General features: G+C 52.2%; 2 protein-coding genes across 10 annotated transcripts in view; one reads left to right on the top strand and one right to left on the bottom strand.

Moving 5' to 3' along the window:
* Positions 1-8,547, bottom strand: part of FGD2 (FYVE, RhoGEF and PH domain containing 2) — a 45,127-nt gene extending 36,580 nt beyond the window's left edge. For 4 of the 5 annotated variants that reach the window (XM_082347820.1, XM_082347822.1, XM_082347825.1 and 1 more), the window contains exon 1: positions 4,434-8,462. In XM_082347820.1, the coding sequence (XP_082203946.1) occupies positions 4,434-4,532 (99 nt within the window). In that variant the 5' untranslated portion in view covers positions 4,533-8,462. Of the gene's footprint in view, positions 1-4,433; positions 8,463-8,482 lie in introns of those variants that run through there. The other variant, XM_082347821.1, reaches the window with a different exon arrangement.
* Positions 8,548-8,584: 37 nt separating this feature from the next.
* On the top strand, positions 8,585-26,895 carry MTCH1 (mitochondrial carrier 1). Of its 5 annotated transcripts, none has more exons than XM_082347856.1 (13): positions 8,585-8,937; positions 13,078-13,162; positions 16,314-16,420; positions 16,829-16,906; positions 17,274-17,331; positions 17,658-17,709; positions 19,223-19,282; positions 21,817-21,910; positions 24,015-24,062; positions 24,233-24,300; positions 24,579-24,654; positions 24,974-25,105; positions 26,071-26,895. In XM_082347856.1, exons 1-13 carry the CDS (start codon positions 8,617-8,619, stop codon positions 26,140-26,142), a joined length of 1,251 nt encoding a protein of 416 aa, XP_082203982.1. In that variant the 5' UTR covers positions 8,585-8,616; the 3' UTR covers positions 26,143-26,895. The 5 variants fall into 5 exon arrangements, with proteins under 5 accessions (XP_082203982.1, XP_082203981.1, XP_082203983.1 ...); XM_082347855.1 differs by having other exon boundaries at positions 8,586-8,937; positions 21,817-21,961; XM_082347857.1 differs by having other exon boundaries at positions 8,586-8,937; positions 21,817-21,961; positions 24,974-25,143.
* The last annotated feature ends 84 nt before the right edge of the window (positions 26,896-26,979 follow it).

Here is a 26,979-nt window from a genome sequence, read left to right as displayed (position 1 = left end):
AGGAGGAGGGATGAAAAAAGCTCGCCTTCCTCATAGACCAGTCTCCTCTGTCCCCTCCTCCAAACAGCCAGGATTTTCCCGTTCAGTCCCTCCGGCATTTATCTTCCTATCTTCTGGGCGAGCTTGGTGCTGCCGGCTGCCCATCAGCAGGCCTGGGTGCCAGGCTCAGGCAGCCCTGCTGCCTGCTGTTCACCTTCCCAGGAAGCTTCCCATATTTCCCCTTCTGTGTGCCCCCTGCCCCTTTGTGCTCTGGGTGTTCCTAATTCGTACTGTCAGTCCGTGGGGTGTGATTATTCAGAGCCCATTAGCACTTTGAGGAACACAGGGCAGCAAAATCAACCTCCCTCCACGTGAGCCAGGGGAGGGTCCGTTCTAGGGGTGCAGAGGCCTGAAAGACAAGACAGCAAATGTGTCAGTCCTGCCGTGGGTGGCCGGGAGGATGTCAGTGAAGAACATAAACGCTCTTTCTTCTTCTTCGGCGTGTGAATGATCTAGTTTCAGACTTGGTACTCTCAGGGATTGGGCCAGCCTTGTGCCAGGCCCCAGCCCCGCCCTGCTATTCAAGAAGGCCTCAAGGTCACCAGAGACTGGCCTCAGGTGGGACCTAGGGTGGCGTCCTGGGAAAGCCGGAATGAGGAGGCAGGGCCAGCCGGGTGGGTGAAGCAGCAGCAGGGCTGGCCTAACAGGGAACATGCAGGAGGCCGAGCTACGCCCACACCCCCGGAACAGGGTCCGGGCAGGGAGGTGCCAGATGGGAGCCAGCAAGGCAAGGCCCAAGCCCAGGAATGGTGCTAGGCAGAGGCTTCTCAGGCGCCCAGAGGGCGAGCGCACGGCCAGCAGGTGGGGCCTCACACCCTAGATCAGGCTCTTTTTATCTTCAAACAGCTGTGGGCCTTTCTTGAGGCCTGCTGGAGAAACATGAGCAGCTTGGAGAGAATCGACAGGTTTCGAGTGGAGAAAGAACAGATTGTTTCCGCGCAGCCAGCTGCCCTGCCCACTGGTGACCTTCTTCCCCACCTGAGCTACTGCTGCCCATCTCCCCACACGCCAGCAGGACTTATTATCCACCCGCCCGAGATCCACCATCAGCGCATCTTCTCTGTCACAAAGCTCCTCTTTTGCATACTTCTGGGAGAACTGTTACATAACGAACCACTAAAATCCATTTCTCCCATCAAAGAGCTGCATGATTCCTTCTTTCTTCCCACCAGGATTCTCTCTTCCTTCTTTCCTTTCGGCAAATAGCCCCAGTGCTAGGAATGTGGGGAAATGTGACAAATGACACTCTTAAAATCTTGCCAGAGGCTGTAGTCTTTACAAGACCCTGAGGGGACAAGACCTTGGCTTATGTGTCTCTGTGTCCCCAGAAGTTAGCACAGTGTCTGCCACATAGCAGGCCCTCCACAAATCTTTCCTGAATAGGGAGTAGGACACTCTGAGCATGTAGGAAGGGGTCATGGAAGAGTGTAGGGTTCTCTTTCCTCCATCGTCTGCCCTCCGCCTTGACCAGGTTCCAACAAGCCCCAGCCCTGTCCTGCCTCCTCCCCCAGGCCCCGGCCCCTCAGGGTGACACATACATACACCCTGCAGTTTTCCACCCATCTCAGGGTTCAGTGACCCCCCCATCACAGTCCCAGGCCCCTATAGGGCAAATCAGAAAGAAAGCTGACTGAATGTCCGTGACTCTAGCCTCAGTTTCCCCACACTTTTCAAGGGCCACCTTTGTCTGGTCTACATTAGGGATCTCTCCAATTTATGTGTCATTGGGTGTCATAGCCAAGTCCACCGACAATGGCCTACAAGGCCGAACTCCCTGACCTCATTTCTACCACTATCCCTCCCTCACTCTGCTCTAGAGACTTGACCTCCTCTCTGCCCTCCAACCTGCCAGACAAACTCCCACCTCAGGGTCTTTGCATGTGCCATTCCTTCGATCTAGAACTCTCTTCTGCCATATACTCGCCTGGCTCACCCTCTCGCCTCCTTTAAATGTTTGCTTAAGTGTTACCTTCTCACCAAGGGCTTTCCTCACCCCCACATACTCCCCAAATTGTTATACCACTACATATTCCCAGTCCCCCTCCTCTGCTTTATTTTTCTCACTTATCTCTTTCTGATATACTGATTTCTTTATTATGTTTATTGTCTCCCCCATTAGAATGCCAGCTCCATGAAGCAGGCATTTTTGTCTATTTTGCTTACTGCTATATCCCCAGTAACTGCAACAGTGCTTGGCACATAGTAGGTGCTCAATAAATATTGGTTGAAGGACTCAAGGGGCATTTTTACTTTCTGTCCCTTCTGAACTCTCACAGGGCACCCAGCTTCATTGCGAGCCAAAGTTCATTCTGCCTCTAGTGCCTGCTGGAACCCCGGCCCTAGTCTTCTGAACGAGATGCAACTTCTACCTGGTCCCCAGCAGCGGTGGGGGGAAGCAAGCCACACCTCTCTCACTGTCCTGCCCCTTTCTTAGAGGAAGGACTGGGAACTACAACCTGAGGAGGAAAGAGAACTTAAGCTGGATGCTACATGTGACTCTTCCTTTGGTCCAAGGAAAAAGCACCTTTAAGTGGTGCCTTCATTAAAAAAAAACAAACAAAAACAAAAAAACCCAAAAAAACATATTGGGATCATCTGTAGAGCTTCCCTAAAACATTTTAATTTCCAGACTCTATCCCGAGAGATTCTTAGTCAACTGTTTAGGCTGAGGCCTGAGGTTTTGTTTTTTTTTTAAACTCCTTTAATGATTCTCATGTTCAGCGAGAACTGGGAATCAGGGGTCCAGGCAATGCCCTGGCCAGGTTCTGTTGTCCGTTGGTGTCTCAAGGGCACCCAGAGTGAACGTGAGTACCCTAAGATGCCAAGTCTGGTTCCTCCAATTGGGAGGATTGTAGCTGTGCATGGATATTCTTCAGCTCACCCAGCAGGTAACAGTCTATACACACACACACACACACACACACACACACACACACACACCCACACCGTTCTACCAGAAACCAAACTAATTCTTAGAGACTGCACAATCTAAACCAGGATTAGAAACTCAGATTCCAACTAGAGCCATGTAGGCAAACCCCCGGTTGCAGCAGGTGTGTTGCTGAGATGCAGAGATGGGTGGAGAATCCATGCCCTTCTCACGGGGGCAGCTTTTATCCTGTTATGACCTGTTCTTGTCAGGAGGGAGTGCAGGCCCTCTGGTACTGGATTTTCTCTTTGTTCTCCCCAAGAGAACTCAGGAATTTTAAGTGAAATAACCCATATTTTCACTTGAAAATCCAAAAGCTGCCAGCAGATTGCTAACCCCAGTTATACAGCTGCCGAACTGCCATATCTTGCAAGGCTGACCCCTCTTACAACGGGGCTGTATTTACACGACCACTTGAGAGCAGTGTCCCTTCCTTCCTGCCATCCTTCACGTTCAAGCTAACAGGAAATGGGTGCTCACCCCAGAGCCTCACACCGCTTAACGGCTGCTCCCTCAGCTCCGCCAAGACCCCCCGGAAGCTTTGCAATAAAGGCTTGCCGCAGGGGTGTGCTGGAGCTGGCTCCTACTGGCTTGCGAAAGTCAACTGTACCCATTTCTTCCCAAGTCTGTGCTCAGTGACATCTCACCAGCAGCATGAAATCAGCCATGGTGAGAATATTTACACTACGTGAATCAGCAAGTGCTACGAATCAGGGCTTTTCTTTTCCTAGAGGGCCAGTTATTAAAACACTTACCAGCACACCACTGCACATAAGGATTCAGGCTCTGCCACAGGCTGATAGGGAAGCAGTGGAGAAGGGAATAGTTTTGTTTTTCTAGTTATGTAAGAATTCACATGCGTGTGTGCAATAGACATTTTGACCCTTTAAAGCCCTTAGATACTCACTAAAAGGAAACAACAAGAATCTTAGTCCTGAAATATTTCTTCCTTAATTAAGGAATAATGGTCTTACACGAAAATACCCAGATTTTAAGAGTACAGTTTGGTGAGCTTTTACTAGTGTACCTACTCACATAACTACCACCCCAGTCAAGATGAAGAATGCTTTTATTCCCCCCAGAAAGTTCCTCATGCCTCTTTCCAGTCATTCTTCCATAGGTAACCACTGTTCTGAGTTTTATCCCCACAGATTAATTTTGCCTGTTTTACAACTTCATATAAATGGAATCATACAACATGTGCTCTTTTGTGTCTGGATTATTTCACTTGGAATAATGTTTTTGAGACTCACCCATGTCATTGCCCATATCAGTAGTTCATGCCTTTTCAGTGCTAAATATTCTTCCACTGAATGAAAAGTCTTGATATCGTCTAAATCCCCAAACTCACCCAGACTCGGGGCAATGGCCCATTAACGTTTGATTTTTACTGCAGGAGAAGAAAACTTCTTCCCACCTCTCAGGATAAACAGACATTGGGCACAAGAGATTTAAATGGACTTACCTTTCTCCACCAAGAGGAGGATGATAGAGCAGAACACCAACCAGGCACTTGATCCTTTCTGACCCTGGGCTGAGTACTGTGCTCACCGTGACACACCATGTCTCCCCAGGGTGTAGAGGCCCTATTTCCCCATCTTCACTCTTGTAGGCTTCATCCCAAGGCCTTGGGACCTATTAGTCCCTTAGTTGTCTTCCATGTTTCTCCCAGAAGGCTTAGTGATCTCGCATGCCAATACACCTGGTGACCTGCATGATATGCCAGAATTCCTGAGAGGATGACAGTTATAATGTACCTTCTTTTAGCCTAATTAGGACAAGAGGTGATTCCTGAGCTAAGGTGAGTATGGGACCCCAGGAATTCAGTACAGACGGAAGGCCAGTGCTCCCCACCCCTACCCCAGGCAAGCAGGTGAACAGAGGCAGCAGCCAGAACGTTCTTGCTCAGAACTAGTAAACAGGGAGCCTGCATCCAGCCAAACCCATCTTCTTTACACCAGGATAAATTCTGACACCTGCGCTTCCCCAGGTGAGGCCTGAACTCTCATGCTGGGCTTGGCATCACCTCAAGTTCCTTCCTGACCTGGTTAGTGTGATGTCAACTTAGTTGCAATAATGTGTACTTACTATTTTGTATTCTCTCTTTTCATTGTTAACAGTAGTTCCCCCACAGGATCCCAGGGACTGGTGATCTATATACCTGGCAATTCTCAACAGTATTCTTTTTTTCTTTTTTTTTTTTTTTTCTTTTTTCCTGGCTGCATCGCGAGGCTTGCAGGATCTTAGTTCCCCAACCAGGGACTGAACCTGGGCCACGACAGTGAAAGGGCCAAGTCCTAACCACTGGACCGCCAGGGAATTCCCAAGAGTAATATTTCTTGTTAATTCTCTGCTGTTTGTTTGATCCTACTTTGGGGCATATGGGTCTTCCTAAAGTTTCCATTTTTTTTTCTTTTTTTATTTTCTTTATTTTTTTGGCTGCGTTGGGTCTTTGTTGCTGTGCGCAGGGTTTCTCTAGTTGTGGCGAGTGGGGGCTACTCTTCGTTGCGGTGCACGGGCTTCTCATTGTGGTGGCTTCTCTTGTTGCAGAGCACGGGCTCTAGGCGCACGGGCTTCAGTAACTGCAGCACATGGGCTCAGTAGTTGTGGCTCGCGGGCTCTAGAGCAGAGGCTCAGTAGCTGTGGCGCACGGGCTTAGTTGCTCCGCGGCATGTGGGATCTTCCCGGACCAGGGATTGAACCCATGTCCCCTGCATTGGCAGGCGGATTCTTAACCACTGCACCACCAGGGAAGCCCCCTAAAGTTTTCATTCTTTTTTTTTTTTTATTTATTTTTGGCTGCATTGGATCTTCGTTGCTGTGTGCCAGCTTTCTCTAGTTGCGGTGACCAGGGGCTACTCTTCGTTGCGGTGCGCGGTTTTCTCATTGCAGTGGCTTCTCCTGTTGCGAAGCACGGGTTCTAGGTGCGTGGGCTTCAGTAGTTGCAGCAAGTGGGCTCAGTAGTTGTGGCTCGCAGGCTCTAGAGCGCAGGCTCAGTAGTTGTGGCGCACGGGCCCAGTTGCTCCGCAGTATGTGGGTTCTTCCCGGACCAGGGATCAAACCCATGTCCCCTGCATTGGCAGGCAGATTCTTAACCACTGCGCCACCAGGGAAGTCCAAGTTTTCATTCTTTAAGTGGTGCTACCATAAATAACTTTGTGCAACTGTTAAAAGTGTATTTGCTCATTCATTTTCTAGCAAATATTTAGTGGGTTCCTACCACGTGCCAGGCACTGTGCCAGCCATGAATAGGATAGTCCCTGGACTCCAAGAACTTACAGTCTAATGAAGAGACTGACAGGAAAGCAGGCAGCCACAGTGTTGCACGGTAAGCCCTGTGAGGAGGCAGTCACAGAGGGTAATGGGAGGCATACACAGGGAGGCGCTAACCAGTCCAGAGCTAACTGCTTCATAGCTCTGAGTACATACTGCCACGTTGCTCAGTAGAGGGAATGCTGAGCAAGATTTTCTTTCACTCAATCATTTCAGTGAGTATACTTTTCATTTCTAGATGAGCTATTTGATTCCTTTTCAAATATACCTCTTCTTTTTTCACAATGTCCTTTTCTTTTTTTTTTTCCAGCACTTTCTATTCTTTATCTTTGCCTTCATTTGAAAACTACCGTTTTCCCCTTAAAGTTTCTTTCAGATTGCTTATTACGTCAAGTTCCCACGAGTATTAATCCTCCTGTTTTGCGCATTTACTCTTGTAATGGAATGTGTTTTTGAGTGGTTTGTAATATTTTTATCGTGAGGATTTTTTTTTTTTTCTTCCTCTTTTTGTCCCTATGAGCCCTGAGTTGTGGAAACATAGCTACAGGGGAGTTTTGCATTTGCTTCCACTTCCTCCCCTAGGGATCTAACAGCTTTAACTGACCTATTTTTACTTTAATTTCTTGGGCTAAACTGTTCAATTACTTAAAAACAATTCACTGAACATTTACTCTATGTTTATCACCATAGTTGGTGCAAAGATACAAAACAATGCAACACAATGTAGCTGCTTTACAGGGAACCACAGTTTGAAATGACCAAATACACACAAAAAGTAAGGTGACTACGTAAGGCAGAGTAAAAGGCCTAATGGTGGACACACTATGGGGTTCAGAAGGAAAGACAGAGAGCTGCAGAAACATGGGGAGGAAAAGCCCAGAAGAGGAGAAGGTTTGCGTGAGGAAATTTTAGAAGGAAGGTAACCCCACTCTTCTGGGTGGAGTTAGTAAGGCGCTGTAACGTTAGATGAGGCTGTGGATGAAGCTGACTTTAGGGTCCCTGTTAAGAAAGCTAAATCAGAATCCAGGCAAAAGGAAGTCAATTAAAGTGCTCCTGGGGGTGGGAGGTAGGTTTGATGAAAGCTGTGTTTGAAGAGGCAAACACTGTAACCTGAAAGGGCTAGGAGGCTTTCCAGTGACTCAGACCAGAAGAAACCTGGGTTAGACAGGCCAGCGTCGGGGAGAGAGCAAGTGAGGGAGGCGGACTGACAGGATTTAGATGTGGAAAGTGTACAGAGTATTTGTTGTCAGGAGTAGCCAGCCGGGAGGTGGCCTTTCAGGAGGCGAGGCAGGAAGGGAGGCAGGAAGGGCAGACTTCAAATCCGGACTAAGGGGTCAGAAGGTAGATGTCTATTCTAAAGAACTTTCTCACAATGAACACAGGATAAATACAGACAAAGGGATCAGGTCACCCATTGCTGTGTCCCTGCCGACTCTTGGATACTCGCTTTCTTTCCGTTGAAACAGAAACTTTTATTGAGCACCTCCACAACTAGCAGGCTTTAGGTGTTCTTGCAGGGGATGGGCACGCTGACAAACATGAACAGGGCACGTTTTGGAATAAACACCTTGCTCACAGGGCTGCCGAGAGGATCATACTTGAGTTATCTTGCTGCAAAGCACTTCAAAAGGTGGCACGAATAAGTGCGATTTAAGAGCCAGTTATTACTCATTTTTATTACCTAACGACTATCGGCGCCTAGCAGAACGCTTGCGTGTGCTCACACTGCAGGACTAAATAAAACCTTCAGACCCAGTTAAGTAAATAGGGCAAAACACATTTTCTAACCATGAGCTCTAAGGCAGGTTGGCGAAGGGTCAACTGCAAAGGAGGAAGACCACAACCGCCGAGGTGCAACTGGATTTGGTCTGGTGGGGAGGGCAAAGGGGTGAGACAAGGCTGGCGAGCGCGAAGGGACTCGGCCTGCAGCGGGAGGCCTCGCAGGCAGCGGGGCCCGGGAACAGGGCCGCAAAAAGGCGGGCCCAGAACTGCGGAGAAAACTCCCGAAGCCTGGGAGGGGGATTGGAAGCGCCTCAGACCATATTGGGGGCATCTGGTTTCCAGAACCTCCGAGCCCCGCCCCTGCCGCTCTCCGGGGCTCCCGGGGGAGCGCCCGGGCCTGCGGCCGCCTTCACAGTCTCCGAGCCCACAGCCCGGTGGCCCGCGACCACTGACCCGCGGCTCACAGCCCAGCGCTGAGCCAGGACCCGACCCCGCCCGGGGACCGCATCCGTCGCTTACCGCCCGCCTCGCCTACACTCCTGCACTCCCCCGCGGCCGCGAGTGGTGCGGCCCGGCCCCGCCCCCTGACGCCAGCGAGGGGCAGGGCGCCCGTCCCGTCACGTGACGGGGGAGTGACCTCGCCGCCCCTTGCCATGGGGGCTTCCGACCCGGAAGTGGCGCCCTGGGCTCGCGGCGGTGCCGCGGGGATGGCGGGAGCCGGAGCAGGAGCTGGAGCTCGCGGCGGAGCGGCGGCGGGGGTCGAGGCCCGGGCTCGCGATCCGCCGCCTGCACACCGCGCACATCCGCGCCACCCTCGGCCTGCGGCGCAACCCTCGGCCCGCAGGATGGACGGCGCATCCGGGGGCCTGGGCTCCGGGGACAACGCCCCGACCACCGAAGCTCTTTTCGTGGCGCTGGGCGCCGGAGTGACGGCGCTCAGTCACCCGCTGCTCTACGTGAAGCTGCTCATCCAGGTGTGGGGCCAGGGGCGCCATAGGGAGGTGGGGGCTGATAAGAAGGTGACAGGCCAGGATCTGGAGGAGGATGGGGGTGGGGGAGTCGATGGCGACGGATTTGAGGAGAGGGGCGGGGACGGCGGGTTGGTGCGCAGAAGGAGCGGGAGAGGAGGAAAACGGTGAGGGATTTGGGGATGCAGGAGAAGGGGGCAAAGGGGTCAGCGACAGATTTGGGAGAGGGTGGAAGGAACAAGGGATTTGGGGGTGCAGGGGAGGGGGCGATGGAACGGAGAGATAGGTTTGGGAGACGAAAGAATGGAGGCGATGGACTTGGACTAGGAGGGAAGTGGCAGCATTTTGGGGTGAAAGAAGAAACAACAGAATTGGGGGAGGGGTGGGAAATTTTGGCGATTGGGTGGGGAGGAGGTTTGGGGGCCAAGGCAGAATATTCAGAAGATGAGCACATATTTAGGGTGAAGGGGAGCAAGAGCTCTGGATTTGATAGAGTTGGATTTAAAGCGGTTTGGGGTGGGGGGGGAACAAAGGACTGGGGGTCATGGCCAAAAATTTAGGAAAGAAAAAGGGGCATCAGACTCCAGAGAGGAGGGGACGGGGGCACTGGATTTAACGGTGACGGAATTTGGTGGGAGAGGCGGAGGCGAATCGGGTTACAGGAGATGGGGGCTCTGGATTTGATGGCGACGACAGATTTGATGGGAGGAGGGGACAGGATGACGTGCTTTGGGGGAGGGGAACAGATAGGGCGACGCAGTGGGGGAGGGGTAGTGGCGATTTGTCTGGAAAGGGGAGCCAGGAGGCTTTTAGGGGGAAAGGGATGACGCATTTGGAGGAGAACATTGAATTCACGGTTGGGGCTGGGAGCTGTATGGGGGGATGGGGTGAGGGGGATGGGCGTAGTGGAATTGGGCAGAAGGGCCAGTTGGAACACAGGGTGGCAGGATGTGTAGGGGCTGGCAGAAAATGAGGCCAAGGTAGGATGTCTCTGGAATCGAGGCATGCAGGGGCACTTGGCATATTTGGTGGGACCAGCAGTGCCTTACAGATGAATTGGACTGCTTGAGAAAGGGAGAGATGGAGCTGGAAGGGGGCGCCCGAGCTGAGGTGGAGGGAGTGCATTTGGCAGAATTAGGTGGGCATGACTGAGATGAACACAATGTAGATGTGGATAGTTTGGGCTTGGACTAATATCTGAAGATTTAGCCTAGAATTTTCAGTTAAGGGGGGGGAGGGTTTGAGATGGAGACCTAACCAAAACTTGAGATTTGATTTGAGTTGAGACAGATGGGTATCAGATTTACTGTCCTGATAATGGACTGAGAATGGGAGATACAGTTGGAATGAGAGGGACTTGAGAATAGGAGTAATTGAAATCTGGGGTCTGAGGAATGGAGGCAGTGGATTTTGGAGTGTGACAAGGACTGTGACAAAGAATGAGGAGATTCCTTCAGGGACATCACGGTGCCTGACTAGAATCTAATCGTGACTGAGATTTGGAAATGGCTGATGGGGGAAGGTTGAGACTGGCGTTTGGTTGTGATTTGGGAGTGAGGGCTGCTTTACTTATAAAAATTCAGGTTGTATTTGCAGCAATAGAGATTCCAGCTTTGGGAGAGAAATTGAGGCTTTGGAACTGGTGGCACCTGAGATGAGAAGCAAGGATGATGGAGTGAGATTGGGTGAGGGCTGGGACTTCAGGGTGGCTGATGGGAGTGTCTGTGGAATGGAGGATGTTGGAGTACAAGGAATGGGGGGAGTGCTCCATGTGAAGGAACCTGGAAGTGGCTCCATCATTTGGACCTTGGTAGGTTTGGTTTACAGGAGAAGAAAATTGAAATAAGGGTCACTTGGAAAGGCAATTGAGGAATGAGAGAGAATGGGGAATGAGGGAGGATAGGGAATTGGGGAATGAGGAAGTCCAGAGGGTGAGAAGAACGGTATGGGGGGTGGATAAGGATGGGTGAACCCAGTTGGGGTGACTGAGGTGGTCTACCTGATGTGAACGCAGCTTGTGCTGAGTGTAACATATTTGAGGGTGAAGTCTTTTTTTTAAAAATTAATTTATTTATTTTTGGCTGTGTTGGGCCTTCATCGCTGCACGCGGGCTTTCTCTAGTTGCGGTGAGCAGGGGCTACTCTTCGTTGCGGTGCGCGGGCTCAGTAGTTGTGGCACGCAGGCTGTAGAGCGCACGCTCAGTAGTTGTGGCGCATGGGCTTGGTTGCACCACAGCATGTGGGATCTTCCTGGACCAGGGATTGAACCCGTGTCCCCTGCATTGGCAGGCGGATTCTTAACCGCTGTGCCACCAGGAAGTCCTTGAGGGTGAAATCTTAATGGGTATAGCTTGGGAATCAGAGATAACATCTTGCAAAAAGGAAGATCCCAGTTTGGGGTTGGATGGCAGGACTGGATTGGCAGATCTGGGGGTTGTCCCGATTAAGTGAGTAAGAATGCAGTGCCTGAGATCAGGGCTCATGGGTGTTAGAGATTTGAGGGACTGGCTCTGCCGGTATATGGTATAGAACCACAGCTTTGGCTGTGGTTAGGACTGGGTTAACAGATTTGGGGATGAAATTGGGTGAGTACACTTGGGAACAAATAATTAGAACTTGAGAGTGAAGGGAATAGGAGTGAGATAGGGTCAGCGTGCCTTTGATAACACAGGTGGAAGTTAAGAAAATAGACTCAACAGATTTGGGAGCCATGGGGATACAGGATGAAGGGAACAAGCAGGTTTAAGGGTGAAATTGGAATCGATGGGCCTCCCCAGTTGTTGTGACTGGAGTGGATAAGGCAGCAAAAGAACACTGGCTCAGACTTGGAGTTGAGGGTGTAAATGGAATGCTGCCTGTATGAGAGAACAAAATCAAAGCAAAACTAACCTCAGAACCTTCGAGCTTTTAACCCAGAAGGGGAAAGGTCTGGAAGGGGAGGGCTAACTGCTTGGTCACCTGGCCATCCCTTTCCTTCAACTCCCCTGGGCTAGATGTTTTTCTTTTAAGAAGTTCTCCATCGTGGAGGGAGTTTCTTAATTATGATCAGTAATCTGTCATGTAGCTCAGAGTCCCATCCATAACGGACAGCCTGAACTTCAAAACACTTGACTAAGGTGAGGAAGAAAGGAAATTGAGCCCCGAAAACGCTGGAAGCATACCTAGTTCTATTTAAGGCAGAGCTTCCCAACCCTGCTGTTTCTACCCTCTTCCACATCCAAGAGGAGCTCCTCTGGTCCATGGATTTGTCTGGCCTGCTCTGAGGGACAGGGCTACGGCCCTGGTCCCCCGCCAGGGAAGGGCCTTCTCACACCCCACTAAGGTGCTGGTCTCCTAGACACCTTGCCCCTTGTGTGGCAGCAGAGAATCTTCTCATTAATCGGCAGCATAACAAATGGCCTCACCCCTCAGGAGAAGCCTCTCCTCCTCACAGAGGTTTGGGTGGCTTGGTCCTTCACCCACCCATGAGTTTAACACATACCTTAATTATAACCAGCATCTATACAGCAAGAATTATGATAACCCTGCAGAAATGACAGGGTCATTCTGTCACAGGGATATGGGGTGATCAAGATTAGATCACAGCTGAGGAATTGTTTGAGGAGCAGCTGGGATTTGAGGTGGCTGGGAGTGAGAGGGACAGATTTGTCGACATCTGCAGTGGGTACAGTAAGAAATTTGAGTGTGGGGTGAATGAGCTATCTGAAGTTTGGGGCTGAGATTTGGGTGTGATGTGTTTTGGTGTTGCCACATTTGGGATTGAGACTGGACTGATGTTTTAACCTGGTGATGAGAATTAACTGAGATTTTTTTCTGAGATGAGTATGGGGTTTGAAGTACATAAACATGGGGGTTTCTGCACTGGAAATATCTGGAATTGGAAGGTAAGAATGTTGAGGGATGGGGTGACTTGGATTGTGGTAAGGGTGGTATCTGGGACTGGACATTTCTGTGTGTTGGGAGATTACACGATGTTGGCAGTTATAGACACTGATGAAATTTTGGGTATGTTTTGATGGGGAAAACATCAACAGAAATAGCATTAGACTTTGTGGGAGAAGAGTTAGAGGCCTGGGAAAGGTGAGAAGTAGTGAGACTGAATCAACAGTAGAATCTGACTTTCCCTTTGTATTTGTTGATTCTGAAGGTAGGTCATGAGCCGATGCCCCCCACCATTGGGACCAATGTGCTGGGGAGGAAGGTCCTCTACCTGCCGAGCTTCTTCACCTACGGTGAGTGTGCTTCCCAGGCAGGAAAGCCCACACCGAGAGAGACAAAAAAGAAGCGTCCAACACGGAACAGGCCCAGGTGGCCCTGGGGAGCACGCCGGGCAGCATGGGGCACCCAGAGTCAGCGCTGGCATGGAAGAGGGGTCAGAGGCAGCAGGGTGTCAGGATGGCAGCAGGTGACCAACACAGCTTTCGTCCGGCTCCTCTGTGTGAGCTGCCAGCTGTCAGCCCAGGCAGCAGGATAGGCAGACAGGTACCTGAGAGAGGGCAGTCCAGGACAGTGGTCCCTGTCATCCCGGCCACCCCAGGCTGTGCCTGGAAGCGGGGGTAGGGGGTGGTTTTCCTTTTTTTTTTGGCCTTCTGAGCAGTCTGGCTGCCCTTTTAGCAGTTCTTTTGCTTTCCTGCTCCTCCAGCAGGAGGCCCATTGGGGCCTCCTGGGTTCTTTTCTTTTGTCCTGTTCCGCTGCATTCCTCAGGCAGTGGTGCCTACTCACTCAGGCATCTCCATCCCCTGGGTGTAGAACAGTACATGGTGGGTCTCAGCTTCACCCCTGGTGTGCCCTCGTGAGCTGCTTGAGCTCAGGAAGGCTGCTAACTGCTCTGGCCCCATACTCCTTATCAGCTTCTTCATGCCCAGGCCCTCCGTACAAGCACCCACCCCCTCCGCCCCCTGCAGCCTTGCCTGCCAGAGGGTCTCTCCATCAGGAAGCCCACCACGGTGGAGCTTCCCTGATGCCAGCAAAGCCCACCGGCTGCCTGTGCTGCTCATCCCCTGACCCCCAGCTGGCCAAGGCCGTTTCAAACCCACCATCCCTGTCCCTCTCCCAGTCCCCACCCTTCCCAGACTTCTTTTTTTTTTTTAATTTTTTATTTTTTTGGTCACACCACACGGCTTGCAGGATCTCAGTTCCCTGACCAGGGATTGAACCCGGGTCACGCCAGTGAAAGCCTGGAATCCTAACCACTGGCCACCAGGGAACTCCCCAGACTTCTTTAAATGTGCCTTTGCTCTCTGTGTTCACAGCCAGGCCGACCCTCTCATGCTTCCTCCACCTCTGCCCATCTTATCTGTTCAGTCAGTCTAGAATGTTCTCTGAAAATCTTTCTTTCTGCCAAATAACTTGGGGCCTCGCCTCCCGTCACCTTATTTTCACTTCACACCCTGCTGGCAGAATCTGATGTCATGTTTCTCTTCCAGTTTTGCCACCTCATTGTTGAGTACAGTATAGAGCCAGGTGGAACATGTCATTTTGCGGGGAAATCTGTTCATACTTGTTTCACTTAAAAGCTGTCAGTGGGGGAGGAGGACGTCACAGAATCAGGGAGGCACCCCCCACTGTAGTGCAATGAAGCCGGTATACAGAGCGACGCTGGATTTGCGGGAGGCCAGGGTGGCGGGCTGCCAGCCCCTACGTGTGATTCCTCCATACACCACTATGCAGGCTCTAGCCATAGAGAGGTTGGAACCCAGATCATCTCTGTTCATGTCACACAGTCATTCCCGAAAGGACTCAGGGCAGAGGGGTCTTGACAATCATCTTACTGCCTCTTGCAAAGATGAGCAGAGTTCTGAGGTGCTCCCCCCGCCCCCCGCCATTTATATAAATGTTGTTTCAGTGCAGATGGTGTAAGCAGATTCCTGGTGTTGGGGAGGGGGCTCAGCTGTCTGACTGTCTAACGACTGTCTGGACGGGGTCTACTACTCCCCGTCAGCTATGAAAAGCGCCACAGCTGCCATGACATTCTTTGGTGTTCTCCCGGAAAGAACTTCCTGGAGAGTTTTCAGGGACTGCAGAGAAACCATGGAATGATGGAGCCCCTTGCCAGCCAGGGGGCCCTTTGGGCCCACAAAGGCCTCTGTAGACGTTTCTGCATACCTTTGTCTGCTCTCACTTGTTCGTAATTCAGCTCTGAGATGGGGAGAAGTAGGGGTCCTTACTCCCTTTTTTTCTGGCTAGGAAATTGGATGGAAAGAGGTTAAGTGTCCTGCTGGAGACCACACTCGGGCTTTATCCCGCCAGCTCTCCCTTCTGCTGACTGGCTCTCCCCTCCCCCAGAATAAACCTTCCTTCTGCCTGTTCACTCCGTGAAGCAGGGCATCCTGGCCACGTGGCCCAGTGTCCTCTCTCCGCCTACTCCTCTCTTTCCAGCACCACCCCAGTCTCAGGAAGCCAAACATGCAGGTACCAGGTGTTCTCGGGACCAGGGGAAGCCCATACAGCTGCCACATGGAATTGCTGTTGGCAGACATGTGGCAGAGGAGAGAACGGCACCCTCCCTTGCTGGTTCCCGCCACTGTGCGGTGCTGGAGAGCTAAAGTCTTGGCTCGAGGGGAGCACGTTGTCTGAGGGAATGTTCTGCCAGCTTCCAGGTATGCAGGTTTATAAAAATAACGTCTCCTTTTTGAACGTCATTTAAAAGTTGATATTGAATAAAACAGCAAAACATTAAGAAAGTATCCTTTTAGAGACCCAAACAAAAAAACACTGACTCAAACAGGGTCAGGGTCCAGCTTCCCTGACCACTTAAGTTTTTTTCTATAGAATAGTTCATTGGTGCCTCTGTTTTAGTTACTTCTCCACTGGCTTTCCCTCCTGTAATTAATAAATGCCAGTAGGTGCCCGGTGGGATCCTGGATGCAGCACAGTGACAAGGTGGGAATGGCCCTCTCCGTGGCATGCTCAAAGGACACTCTTGAGCCTTTCCCCTGGGAGCCCTTCCTTTTCCTTTTTCCCTGCCTTAGGTTGCAAACTTCATCACCGCTTGCGGTTGCCTTTTTCCATTTTTTCTTTTCCCAGAAAAAAACATTTTTTATAAGCAACAGAATTGGTTCCTAGGTTGCAGCACTTAAGTTGCTGAGTTGAAAAACTGTAGCTAAGTTTGCCAAGTAGATTTTCCAAACTACAAAAAGAAAAACATATGAACTTGTTCATCAGAAAAATATGTTTTGAAGGTTTTACAAAAAGAAATGGGCTAGAGAAGATGTTTGGGAGTGGGGCCCGATTGCTTCCGGAGTCCTGGACAGTGCTCCCTTCTGTGACTGAAGTCAGCAGGTACTGAAGAAGGACAAGCTGCGTCTGGTCTGGGTGTGAATGTGACCCAGGAGTGGGTGCGTCTGGGCTGGACGTGACGCTGCCACCTCTGCTTTCTTGTAGCCAAGTACATTGTGCAAGTGGATGGGAAGATAGGGCTGTTCCGAGGCCTGAGCCCCCGGCTGATGTCCAACGCCCTCTCCACCGTGACCCGGGGCAGCATGAAGAAGGTGAGCCCGGGGCGAAGCCAGGACCAGTTGCCCGAGGTTCCCCTGAGCCCCCTGCCACCCGTGGAGGCAGCCATGTGCACTGGTCCTGCTTCTCGGTTCCCAGACTGGTCAGGGCTCCACCCCAGCACCAAAGGCAGACTCCAAGCCCTGGTGGTCCAACGCCAAGTCTCCTCAATTGGAAAGGTCCCTGCCTCACCATCTGTCTGCTTTCTTACAAATGTGACACTAGGCGGGGACTTTCTCCCTGCTAGCTCCAGCCCCAGGGGGTTACCCGAGGCGGACCCAGCTAATGGACATGGCCAAGAAAATAGTAGGAGCTGTTTCCTGCCCTCTCCATCCCTTCAAAGTTACATCGAAGAGGCGCACCTGTATTTTGCTTTTGATCCACCTTTGTTGTTTGCATCTCAGGTTTTCCCTCCAGATGAGATTGAACAGGTTGCCAACAAAGATGACATGAAGACTTCTCTGAAGAAAGTGGTGAAGGAGGTGGGTACCTGGAATTAGAGAGGGGAGCCTGATTATCTCTCACTGCCCAGTTGGGCAGGTCATTGAAGAGTCACAGTTGGGGCCTGCTGTGTGCACAGTGGGGTGGGATGTGGAAGGAGCCCCAGCAGGGCCACTGCAGGGAATCACAGAAAGCCTCTCAGCCGCCATGGGACCTGGCCTGGGAACTGGCAGCAGTCCTGGGTAGAGGGAATTTTGCATGGGTGACAAGGGGGGCCATCTGAGGTAGACCGACCCCACATGGGTGCTGCAGGATCCCAGTTTTTCCCCTGTAAATGCTTGTAGCTCCCCGTGAGCACCAGTTCCAGAGACAGGCCAGACCAAGTCCCCGCCCTCTGCTCTCTTGCAGACCTCCTATGAGATGATGATGCAGTGCGTGTCCCGCATGCTGGCCCACCCCCTGCATGGTGAGCCGCCCCATTGGAGACTGCATCTCAGCCGTGGGGTGACCCCTCATGGGCTGTAGACGGGCAGCAGTAGAATTACTGGGAAGTAGTATCACTGGAATTGGCCGGGAGTTCAGTCCAGAGGGAGCTGGGGCTCTTCCCAGGCAGAAGAAATGGGATGCCGTGGTCATGGGGTGTGATGGGGAATCCCAGGGGCCCTCCTCCCCTCCCACGCTCTGACACGGGCCGTGTTGTGCAATGGCCACTGTGCTGGGCACCCCACCCACAGCTGGGGAGTCTTGGGCTTTGGCCACCATGTCACCTGTGTGTGTTTTCTCTTTCCTCAGTCATCTCAATGCGCTGCATGGTCCAGTTTGTGGGACGGGAGGCCAAGTACAGGTGGGTAATTCTTCTCAGGGTTGGCAGGAGTGGCCCTGTCACTATTCAGAGTCTGCCAGGACAGGCCGTACTGGGGTCAGCTGCTGCCCCGTTTCTGCCCTATTTTTTATGTGCCAGCTTCAGAGGAATGGGGTAGTGGCTTCCATAGTCTGGGTCCAGGGGTATTTTCTCCCTCTCTTGTCTGGGGCAGCCCTGGATGAGCCTAGATGCCCTACAGAGGGGTGAGTGGGATTGGAGTCCAGTTGGATTAGGAGTCCTGGTGGGGTTCCCTCCTAGACCCCCTAGGTTATGCCCTAGCCCTTTTTCCAGCTGTCACAGAAGCCAGCTTAGAGTTCGTTTCATCCTCTCCTAAGCGGCCGTCCACCCCATGGCCTTGGGGCTTGGCCCTTCCATTGTTTACCAAATATTTACCCAGCACCTGCCATGCCTGGCACTGAGCTGGGTCTGTAGGGGCATAGGTGTGTTGACACAGTCCTTCCCTGTGGCACTTGTGCCCTCCCTGCCCCTCTGAGGCTCAGTGCAGGACAAGAGGTGGGTCCTGGAGGCTTGTGGCAGGAGTACATGCATCTGTTATCCTTCCTCGCTCAGATTCTCATTTCCTGGGTTCAGTTGTTTGCTGCTGCTGTCCTTGGGGCCACCGCCCCAGGAAGCTTGGCTGCCATGGTGCCTCATTTTGAGTTCACTAATGGGAAATTGGCCCATTCCCCCAGTGGGCTTAGAACCCAGTGGGCTGAGCCACTGTCCTGAGAAGAAGGGTAGTGGGGCCTGGCAGGGCTCTGGCTCCCACCGTCTTTCTCCTAGGCCACCCTGGCCCTCTCGGCTTCGCAGAGCCTCTATGCAGAACAGGTCACTTGGCATTGTCACAGGTCACAGAGGTTGCACTTGAACCTCCTTTGCATTTCACACCTAAGGCATCCCAGCCTGTCCCGTGATCTCTAACAGGCTGCAGTGGGCAGGGTGCGCATCCCCGAGTTCCCTGCTGCGGAGGGCCAGGTGCCTTTTCCTAAGCTGCGTCTGTGCAGTCTGATTGCAGGGCCTTCCGCTGCAGGGCCCTGTATTCCTTCTCTGCCCTCTGGGAAGGTGCTTCTCTCCACTCGGCACCTCTCCTCCTCTCTCTGTGGGACATGCAGGCTTCTTTGCCAGAAGGTTGTTCAGCCAGAAGTAAGCACTAGGGCCAGGCAGGAGAAGGTCCCGTCACCTCTGCAGCAGCCCAGGCTAGAAGGTTCATTCCTACATTCCAGATCCATAGAAAAAAGCAGTAGAGAACTGGAGTTCTGCCCCTGTGGGTGGTTGGGTTTCCCCAGTCTCCATAAACTGCGTAGACGCCCTCTCACTCCCAAAACAAGAGCTGTAATCATCTCCACTTGGGTTCTGCCTGGTGACAGAGAATGCCCCCTCCCCATCCCGGCCAGGACTGGATGGCTCTGAGCAAGGGTGGCAGGCTCTGCTCCAGACCAGGGCACGGGCTTCTCCAAGGTGCCCGGGTGACGTTGTATCCCTGTGTTCTCCACAGCGGCGTGTTGAGCTCCATTGGGAAGATTTTCAAAGAAGAGGGGCTGCTGGGATTCTTTGTGTACGTGAGTTTATACACCCCATAACTGGCCACGGAGCATGGCTCTACTAATAGGCGCATTCTCAACCCTCAGGCCACAGCTATTGGCCTCAGACTAACCACAGGGCTCTGTCCCTGCCTGAGCAGCTGCACCTTGGCCCGTAGAGCTCCATGGCCTATGCGAGCTACGGATCATCGGGAACAAAGCTGCCCAGCCCCGTCCACATCGCGGCTTACACAGAAATGGTACTGTTTGTCCAGCACGCTGGGGGTGGGGGTGGCCAAAACCACACCCCCGACCCCACTGTCCCCGTCCATGTGCTCCAGGGCTGGGGGTGCACACGAGGCTGGTCTTCAGGTCTTCCATCGTCCTTGGTTACACTGCTGAAAAGTCACTGAAAATCTGTGACTTGGGCTGAAGGTCAAGCCCTGGCAGCTCACAGGCTGACTCCAGCTGATGGATCCTGTTTGACATAGCACTTCTGAGAAATTAGTTCTTCATATTCAACATTTAGGATGTTTCACATAACAATCCCTATTTCTGGCTTCTCTTAAAAAGTCAAGACCTGGCCGTGCTGGGCCTGTGTTTCTGCAGAGCAGATGTCTTCAGGGCACACAATCTCCTGAGGGCCCCGGACCCCCTGCCCTCCTTGGTGTCTCACACCCATCTTACTCCACCTGTAAAGAAAGCTCACACCGAAAAGACTGTAAACTACAAACAGAACCCAAAATCCAGGCCTGACAAATATTTTTTGTTTTGCTTTTTTAAGGTCTAGGCAGAGACATACATGCTGTTAAGTGCACAGTACACTAGACATGGGGCTCTCTGTTAACTCATCTCGTGGTTTCATCATCGGCCAGCTGTTCTATGTGTAGGCGTGTGTGTGTGTGTACATGTATGTGGTTCTCACTAGGAGGTGATTTTGCCCCAGGGGACATCTGTAATGTCTGGAGACATCATTTGATGGTCACAGCTGGGATCTAGTGGGTGGAGACCAGGGATGCTGCTAAACATCCTTCAGTGCAGAGGTCAGCCCCCACGACAAAGAATCATCCAGCCCTAAAGGTCAATAGTGTCAAGGTTGATAAACCTTGATTTATATACGCACATATTCATATGTATATTCATATCTCTGTATATGTACACGTATGTATGGGTGTGCATATATATGTGTGTGAATAAATATTTGCTTGTGTGACTGGTGCTTCGGACCCTAAAACACTACATATCACCACCTCTGGTGTTTTTCACACTCACTGTATACATTCTTTTCTGGTGTGTGAGTAGGATTCCCACACAACAGATATCTTACCCATTGGGTTCTTTTTTTTCTTCATGTGTTTGTAGAACAGGTGGTGTACGTACTCAGAAAGCACTGAGTGTACCTGTGAAAAGTCAGTCTGAGCACAGGTGGAAGCCACAGGATTGGAAATTGCATTCATGAAGGTTCACTTTATTCACATCTCTCATATCGTAGATGTATTACAGGTATTTTGAACTTTCAAATATTTTGAAATAAGATTTTTGAAAATTCAAAAATCATAATTCTGTGTCCTCTCTCCAAGAGGCAGCCATTCTCCTGGAGATCTTTCCATGTCCTTCTATATCTAAACAAGCAAATAAACACATTAAAAAAAAACCCCACAGGGGCTTCCCTGGTGGCGCAGTGGTTAAGAATCCGCCTGCCAATGCAGGGGACACAGGTTCGAGCCCTGCTCCAGGAAGATCCCACATGCTGCAGAGCAACTAAGCCTGTGCACCACAACTACTGAAGCCCACGCGCCTAGAGCCTGCGTTCCGCAACAAGAGAAGCCACCGCAACGAGAAGCCCACGCACTGCAACGAAGAGTAGCCCCCGCTCGCTGCAACTAGAGAAAAGCTCGCACAAAGCAACAAAGACCCAACGCAGCCAAAAAGAAAAAGAAAAAAAACCCCAGAACCCACAAGTATCACACAGGACCCACTGGTCTCAATCTGGCTTTTTCCCTCAGCACTGTATCTTAGGGAAACTTCACATTAGTGTGTAGAGATGCGCATTCTAAAGGCCATCACTTTAAAAGTCAGCCCTCCTTGTAAAAGCTTGTATGGAATGTTTTTAGTGGAACATTCCAGGGGTGAATACAGGTGCAGTGAGCAAAGTGCTTTGTGAGAGTGGATTGGGTAAAAAGGCCAGGAGAAGACTGCTAACGTGTAGGTACTCTTTCATAATCTGCATTGGAAAATCCCGGATTTTGCAACATTCACGTCTTAAGGCCCAGCTTCTGTGGTTTGAACGCCGCTTGTGAGTGTTCAGAGCTTAAGCTTAACTTGTGCTGTCAGATGTAGCATATAACACACATAACACCCCTCACTCCCCGTGGAGAAAGGAACACTGCTTTCCTGCTGTGGATAGCTGCTGGCCCATGTGGCCCCTGCGGGCTTCCTTCCCGAGGTGGTGCTGGTGGACATGCTGAAGTTTTGAGCTTGGAACATCCTTGCCTGCTTCCTGGGTGTGGAGCCCCCAGGAATTGTTCTCTTCCCTCCCCTGCTCACCTTTGCTCACCTTGTTTTTTAGCGGCTTAATCCCTCACCTCCTGGGAGATGTGGTTTTCTTGTGGGGCTGTAACCTGCTGGCCCACTTCATCAATGCCTACCTGGTGGATGACAGCGTGAGTGACACCCCAGGGGGGCTGGGGAACGACCAGAATCCAGGTTCCCAGGTTGGTTGGAACAAGGACTTGTCCATCTTTCAATGTACGGCTGATGCCCAGGGTCAGGGGCAGACTTGAGGACTCTGGGATTCTGAGTACTGGCCCCTAGGGCTGGAGAGGGCCTCCGGGGAGGGGTCTGAGGAGAAGACTCTGGTTGTCCCTGGGTCAGCTTTGCCTCCGAGGAGAACGGCCTCGAGAGAGGAGGTCACTATCAAGACGTAGAGGGGTTTATGGAATGCCCGTCCCTGGGCAGCTTTAGGTCACACAGACCCTAGCTTATCCACGGCTAGTTTGAGGCAGTGACCCAAACCAAACTAGGGATCCGTGGTAAATCAGGAGGTAGACCAGCTAATAATAACCCTTGAACTTCCGCTCGGTGTTTTAGGCTTTTTCGAGCCCTTTAGTGAACATTATGACATTTGATCCTGACAGGACCTCAGTTGTGAAAGGAGCAGAGCAGGTATAACATCCTGTTTTACAGACAGATGAGACCCAGAGATTGAAGGGCTCTCCTGGGGCCCTTGCCTGCGAATTGACAGGGCTGGGACTAGGTCTTTCCCTGGGCCAGGCTGAGGGTGCTTCAGTCAGCTAGGAAGTGTACCATGCGGGTGCACCCGACTCTTGTTAGCAGTGCTCTACACAGCCTGGTATGCACAGACCTCAGCAGATTGGGTCAGGCACGGGGAGGCCTTGGTCCTTCTGAAAGGCACTTGTTGAGGAAAGGTTTCTAGGGATCTGATAGGTCAGCTGATTCTGCCTGACCCAAGATAAGAGTTGGGGAGCAGTGATAGGCAGGGGTTCCTGGGAGCCAGACATTCTAACAGTGGGAATCAGCCACCCTCGGAGGCTGGGTGAGGGACTGGGGACCTGTCTGCCAGAATCACCTTGTTGGGGTGGGCGGGGTTCATAGTCTCCGTGTGTCTGTGTCTGGGCCCCAGAATGGCAGTTCCGGGGTGGGGGTGGTCTGGGACACAGTCTGTGGTGAGGGGTGCCTCTGAGAGCTCGCAGCTGGGGCAGAGGGAAACTGGCCATTTGAATTGGGTAGGTGAGTCTTATTGGCCTTTTAATGTGAGCAGATTCCAGTTGCTCCATAGAGAGCAGCTCCCACCTGCAATTACAGTAGCACAGCAATGCCCCTTTCTCAGGGGCCTTATGGGTTGGTCAACTGCTGGCATCACATACAGAACAAGCCTGGGACAGCTGGGGTGCCTTGAGGGGGAGGGGTGTCCCACAGCTGATTGGTTCCTCCAGTCCAAGTGGGCAGGTGTTTGACCAGGGGCTGCTGCACTTACCTCACTGAGAACAGCAGTCGACACTGCACTGAAAGTATTTTTCACGTGCTTTTCTGTGTGTGGCTTAAAGGCTCTAAGGGGAGGCGGCCACTCAGGCAGAGGGCTGAGCCAGTCTCCGCCCGGGGTTGCAGGGCATCCAGCCGGTGGGATGGCCATGTCACAGGAAGCTGAGGGATAGGTAGTCACCCTTTGTAGTTCGGGGCTGTTTCATGGGCAAAGTTGAATTCAGGAGTTGGGGCCTGAAGGGGGCGAGAGTTTGGTGAGGTAGGGTGGCAGTAAGCCCGGGGTTGCCCTTCACCTTTTGCTACAGGACCCAGGATCCTGTGTGCAGTTCAGATGGGTGCCTGACTTTCCATTCAGTAAGCACTTACTGTAGGCACTGATCAAGGCAAACAAAGGCCCAGCCCTCGCAGCTTGCAGCTCAGAGGAGGTTACGCAGGCCACAGCTCGTGATCCCACCTACCTCGTCTCCCGCTCACCATCCCTGACTGGGTCACAGAAGGCCCTCCAGTCCGGATATCCCACTTCTGCCTCCCAGATCTTCTCTTGGCTCTGACCACCAGGCCACAGAAGCCGCTGGCAGGCCCTGAAAGGGAGCGCAGCGGGTGGGCGTGTGAGGAGCTGAGTGCAGAGGGGGTGTGAGGCCAGTGCGGAGGGCGAGGTGAAGGGGGTTGCCGACCAGGCAGTGCCGACGGGGCCGGGGCCTACATGTTTGAAGTCTGCATCTCGAGGTACCTGGGGCAAACCAGTCTCCCTTTTTGTCTTTTCAGTTCAGCCAGGCCCTGGCCATCCGGAGCTACACTAAATTTGTGATGGGGGTAAGTCTGGCCAGCTGCTCTTCCCACTGAGCTGGGGGCCTGGGCGGGGCTTCGGAGGCCAGCTCTGGAGATGGCTGGACGCAGGCCTCGGTCTAGGGTGTGCCTGCTCCTGGAGCCTGGGCCAGGGGCTTGTGGTAGGTGGGCTCACTGACCCTCAGGTCTCCCTGCAGATTGCAGTGAGCATGCTGACCTACCCCTTCCTGCTGGTCGGTGATCTCATGGCCGTGAACAACTGTGGGTAGGTGTGTGCCCCTCTGCAGGCACCCTGCCAAGGCTGTTGGGGGGACCTGGCCGAGTCCGTCTAGTGCCCTGCCCCCTCCCACCTGCTCTATGTGTGGGCTCGGCCCACCAGGCCCCCTGGCTTCCTCTGGGATTCATCGCACCCCTTTGGGAGGAATCTGTGGTTTGGTATGGGGGTGGTGGCAGCCCCAGGCCATTCCTTCATGAGGGCTCCTTTTCCTTAGCTGATCTGTCTCCCGCTGTTCTCTGGATCTAACATGCTCTCCTTCCCCGCAGGCTGCAGGCCGGGCTACCCCCTTATTCCCCAGTGTTCAAATCCTGGATCCACTGCTGGAAGTACCTGAGTGTGCAGGTAAGCCTGCTCTCCAGGGAGGTTTTTCTCACTTAGCCACCACATCAGTCAGATGGAAAGGTTTTGTGGACTCTTCATTACATGGAAAGTTAAGGGGTTGTCATGGAATCCGATGTTGTAAGGAGGATAAAGAGAATGTAGACTTTTGGTTTGAGGCATTTAAATTAAATGTTCACTTTATTTTATTGGATTGGCCAAAAAGTTCATTCGGTTGTTTTCTGTAACCTGTAGAAGGGGTTTGAGGTGGTCAGGTCTGAATTTGCTTAAGAATTAGACATCAGACAAGGTCTTCTTTTCTTCAACTCTCAAATACTCTTAGAACAAGTATGAGGAAGCCCACAGGGTAGGTGGTGAAGCCCAAGAACTTCTTATACCTCAAGTAACCTGGGATGGAAACACACCTGGCATGTTGGAGGCCGGCCCCTCCCTCCACCCGTGCAGGATGCCCCAGGTGCCCAGGAGAGCCTGAGGGGGGAGCTGGGCCATGTGGTGAGCTTGGCGAGGGTGCCAGTCTTGAAGTCTTTGTGTTCTATGCCCAAGCACCCTCCTGCTGGCTGGAGCTCTGGGTCAAGGAACCAGGTGGCTGGCCCAGGACAGATCCCTGCCTTTTCCTGGCCTTGGTTGGCTTCAGAGTAAAATGGGGCAGTGGCTTGGGCAGGAGGAGCTAGCACACTGACTGGCCTCAAGGTTGAGAAAAGGACTGATGGGAGGAAAGCAGGGAGGCCAGAGACAGACGCAGGCCTTCCAGCGAATCCAGTTGGCCCTACATCCATCACGTCCTCTAGTATTGGAGGAGCCCGAGTCCACTTGGGCTCTGAAGCCAGAGGGCAGTGGGTCTCCATTGGGGGTTTCCTACCCAGTAGCCTGGTCAATACTGGACACCCCGGACTTCCCTGGTGGTGCAGTGGTTGAGAATCCGCCTGCCAATGCAGGGGACACGGGTTCGAGCCCTGGTCCAGGAAGATCCCACATGCCACGGAGCAACTAAGCCCGCGAGCCACAGCTACTGAGCCCGTGCGCCACAACTACTGAAGCCTGCGTGCCTAGAGCCCGTGCTCCACAACAAGAGAAGCCACCGCAATGACAAGCCCGCGCACCGCAACGAAGAGTAGCCCCCGCTCTCCACAACTAGAGAAAACCTGCGCGCGGCAATGAAGACCCAACACAGCCCAAAATAAAAAAATAAAAAAGAAAAAAATACTGGACACCCTGTGGCATGAAATAAACTGCTCCCTTGTGCTTCAGCACAGAGCAGATTCTGACCTTGCCCTCAGGAATGCAAACCTAGGCCTTCTATCTCCGATTCTGGGGTCTCTGAGCTACTGGACCCTTCTTTGCCTTTCGCTGGCCTGGCTCTGGGGTGGGATGAGAAGCATGGCCTCCCTTTCACTGACCCTACTGCTCCTTCCAATCCAGGGCCAGCTCTTTCGAGGCTCCAGCCTGCTTTTCCGCCGAGTGTCATCAGGATCGTGCTTTGCCCTGGAGTAACCTGAATCACCTAAAAAAAAACACGCTGTCTCAGCCTGGCCACCGTGGGTGAGGCCTGATCATCTCGGGGCACCTGTAAGACAACCAACCCAGCAACACCTAGATGTGCTCCAGCACAGCTGGGCTTCGGTTTCCATATATGCCATGTGTCTGTCCAGAAGTAGGGGTTGGGTGGGGGTGAGGCTGCATCCAGTGGATTGGTCACTGTTAGACCTGGGGAAGGTGGGGTGGGGCTGGGGAATTGGGGCAGAATCCCCTTACTTTGCAGATTTCCTGAGTCTGCCTTGTGCAGGGGGCCAAAGAATGGCTTGTGGAGGCCCACGTTGGATGGGCAAAGGCTCATGAAGTCAGGTCCCAACCCCCATTCACACCCCTCGAGTCAGCCCCAGCTCTCATCCTGCAGCTCAGCTGGGAGTTTCACTCTCTTTCTTTGTAAATAAGGTGTGATCCCCTTTCACGAGGCCACCATCATGTCCAGGCCTTTGCTAGGAGGCTGTCTTCGTTTTTCTCAACACTACTTTTCTGATAAGGCAGCACCTTCTGAAAGGGAAATCATGTGACTGCTCAAAACGTGTCATTCTCATCAAATGTTCATTGGTTTAATGGTGATGCCTTACGTGCAGGATATGGTTACCTGTGCACTTGTGAACACCCAGATGTTAGGCAGATCAGTGTCTATTCCTATCCAGTTTAAAGTTCCTAATAAGATTTGACCCTTTCTCCCTCAAATAAATGCATTGGTGGTGATTTGGAGCTTTGTGGGGAGTCCCTTATTTTTATGAGCTTAACTGTCTGCAGGGTCTTTCTCAGTCCTTTGTGGTTGTGTGAGAAGGGTTG

Source organism: Balaenoptera borealis, assembly GCF_965194805.1.
Source record: "Balaenoptera borealis genome assembly, chromosome: 12".
NCBI classification, from domain to species: domain Eukaryota; kingdom Metazoa; phylum Chordata; class Mammalia; order Artiodactyla; family Balaenopteridae; genus Balaenoptera; species Balaenoptera borealis.
The sequence above is the reverse complement of the archived record's forward strand: the minus strand, read 5'-3'. Positions and strand labels throughout refer to the sequence as shown.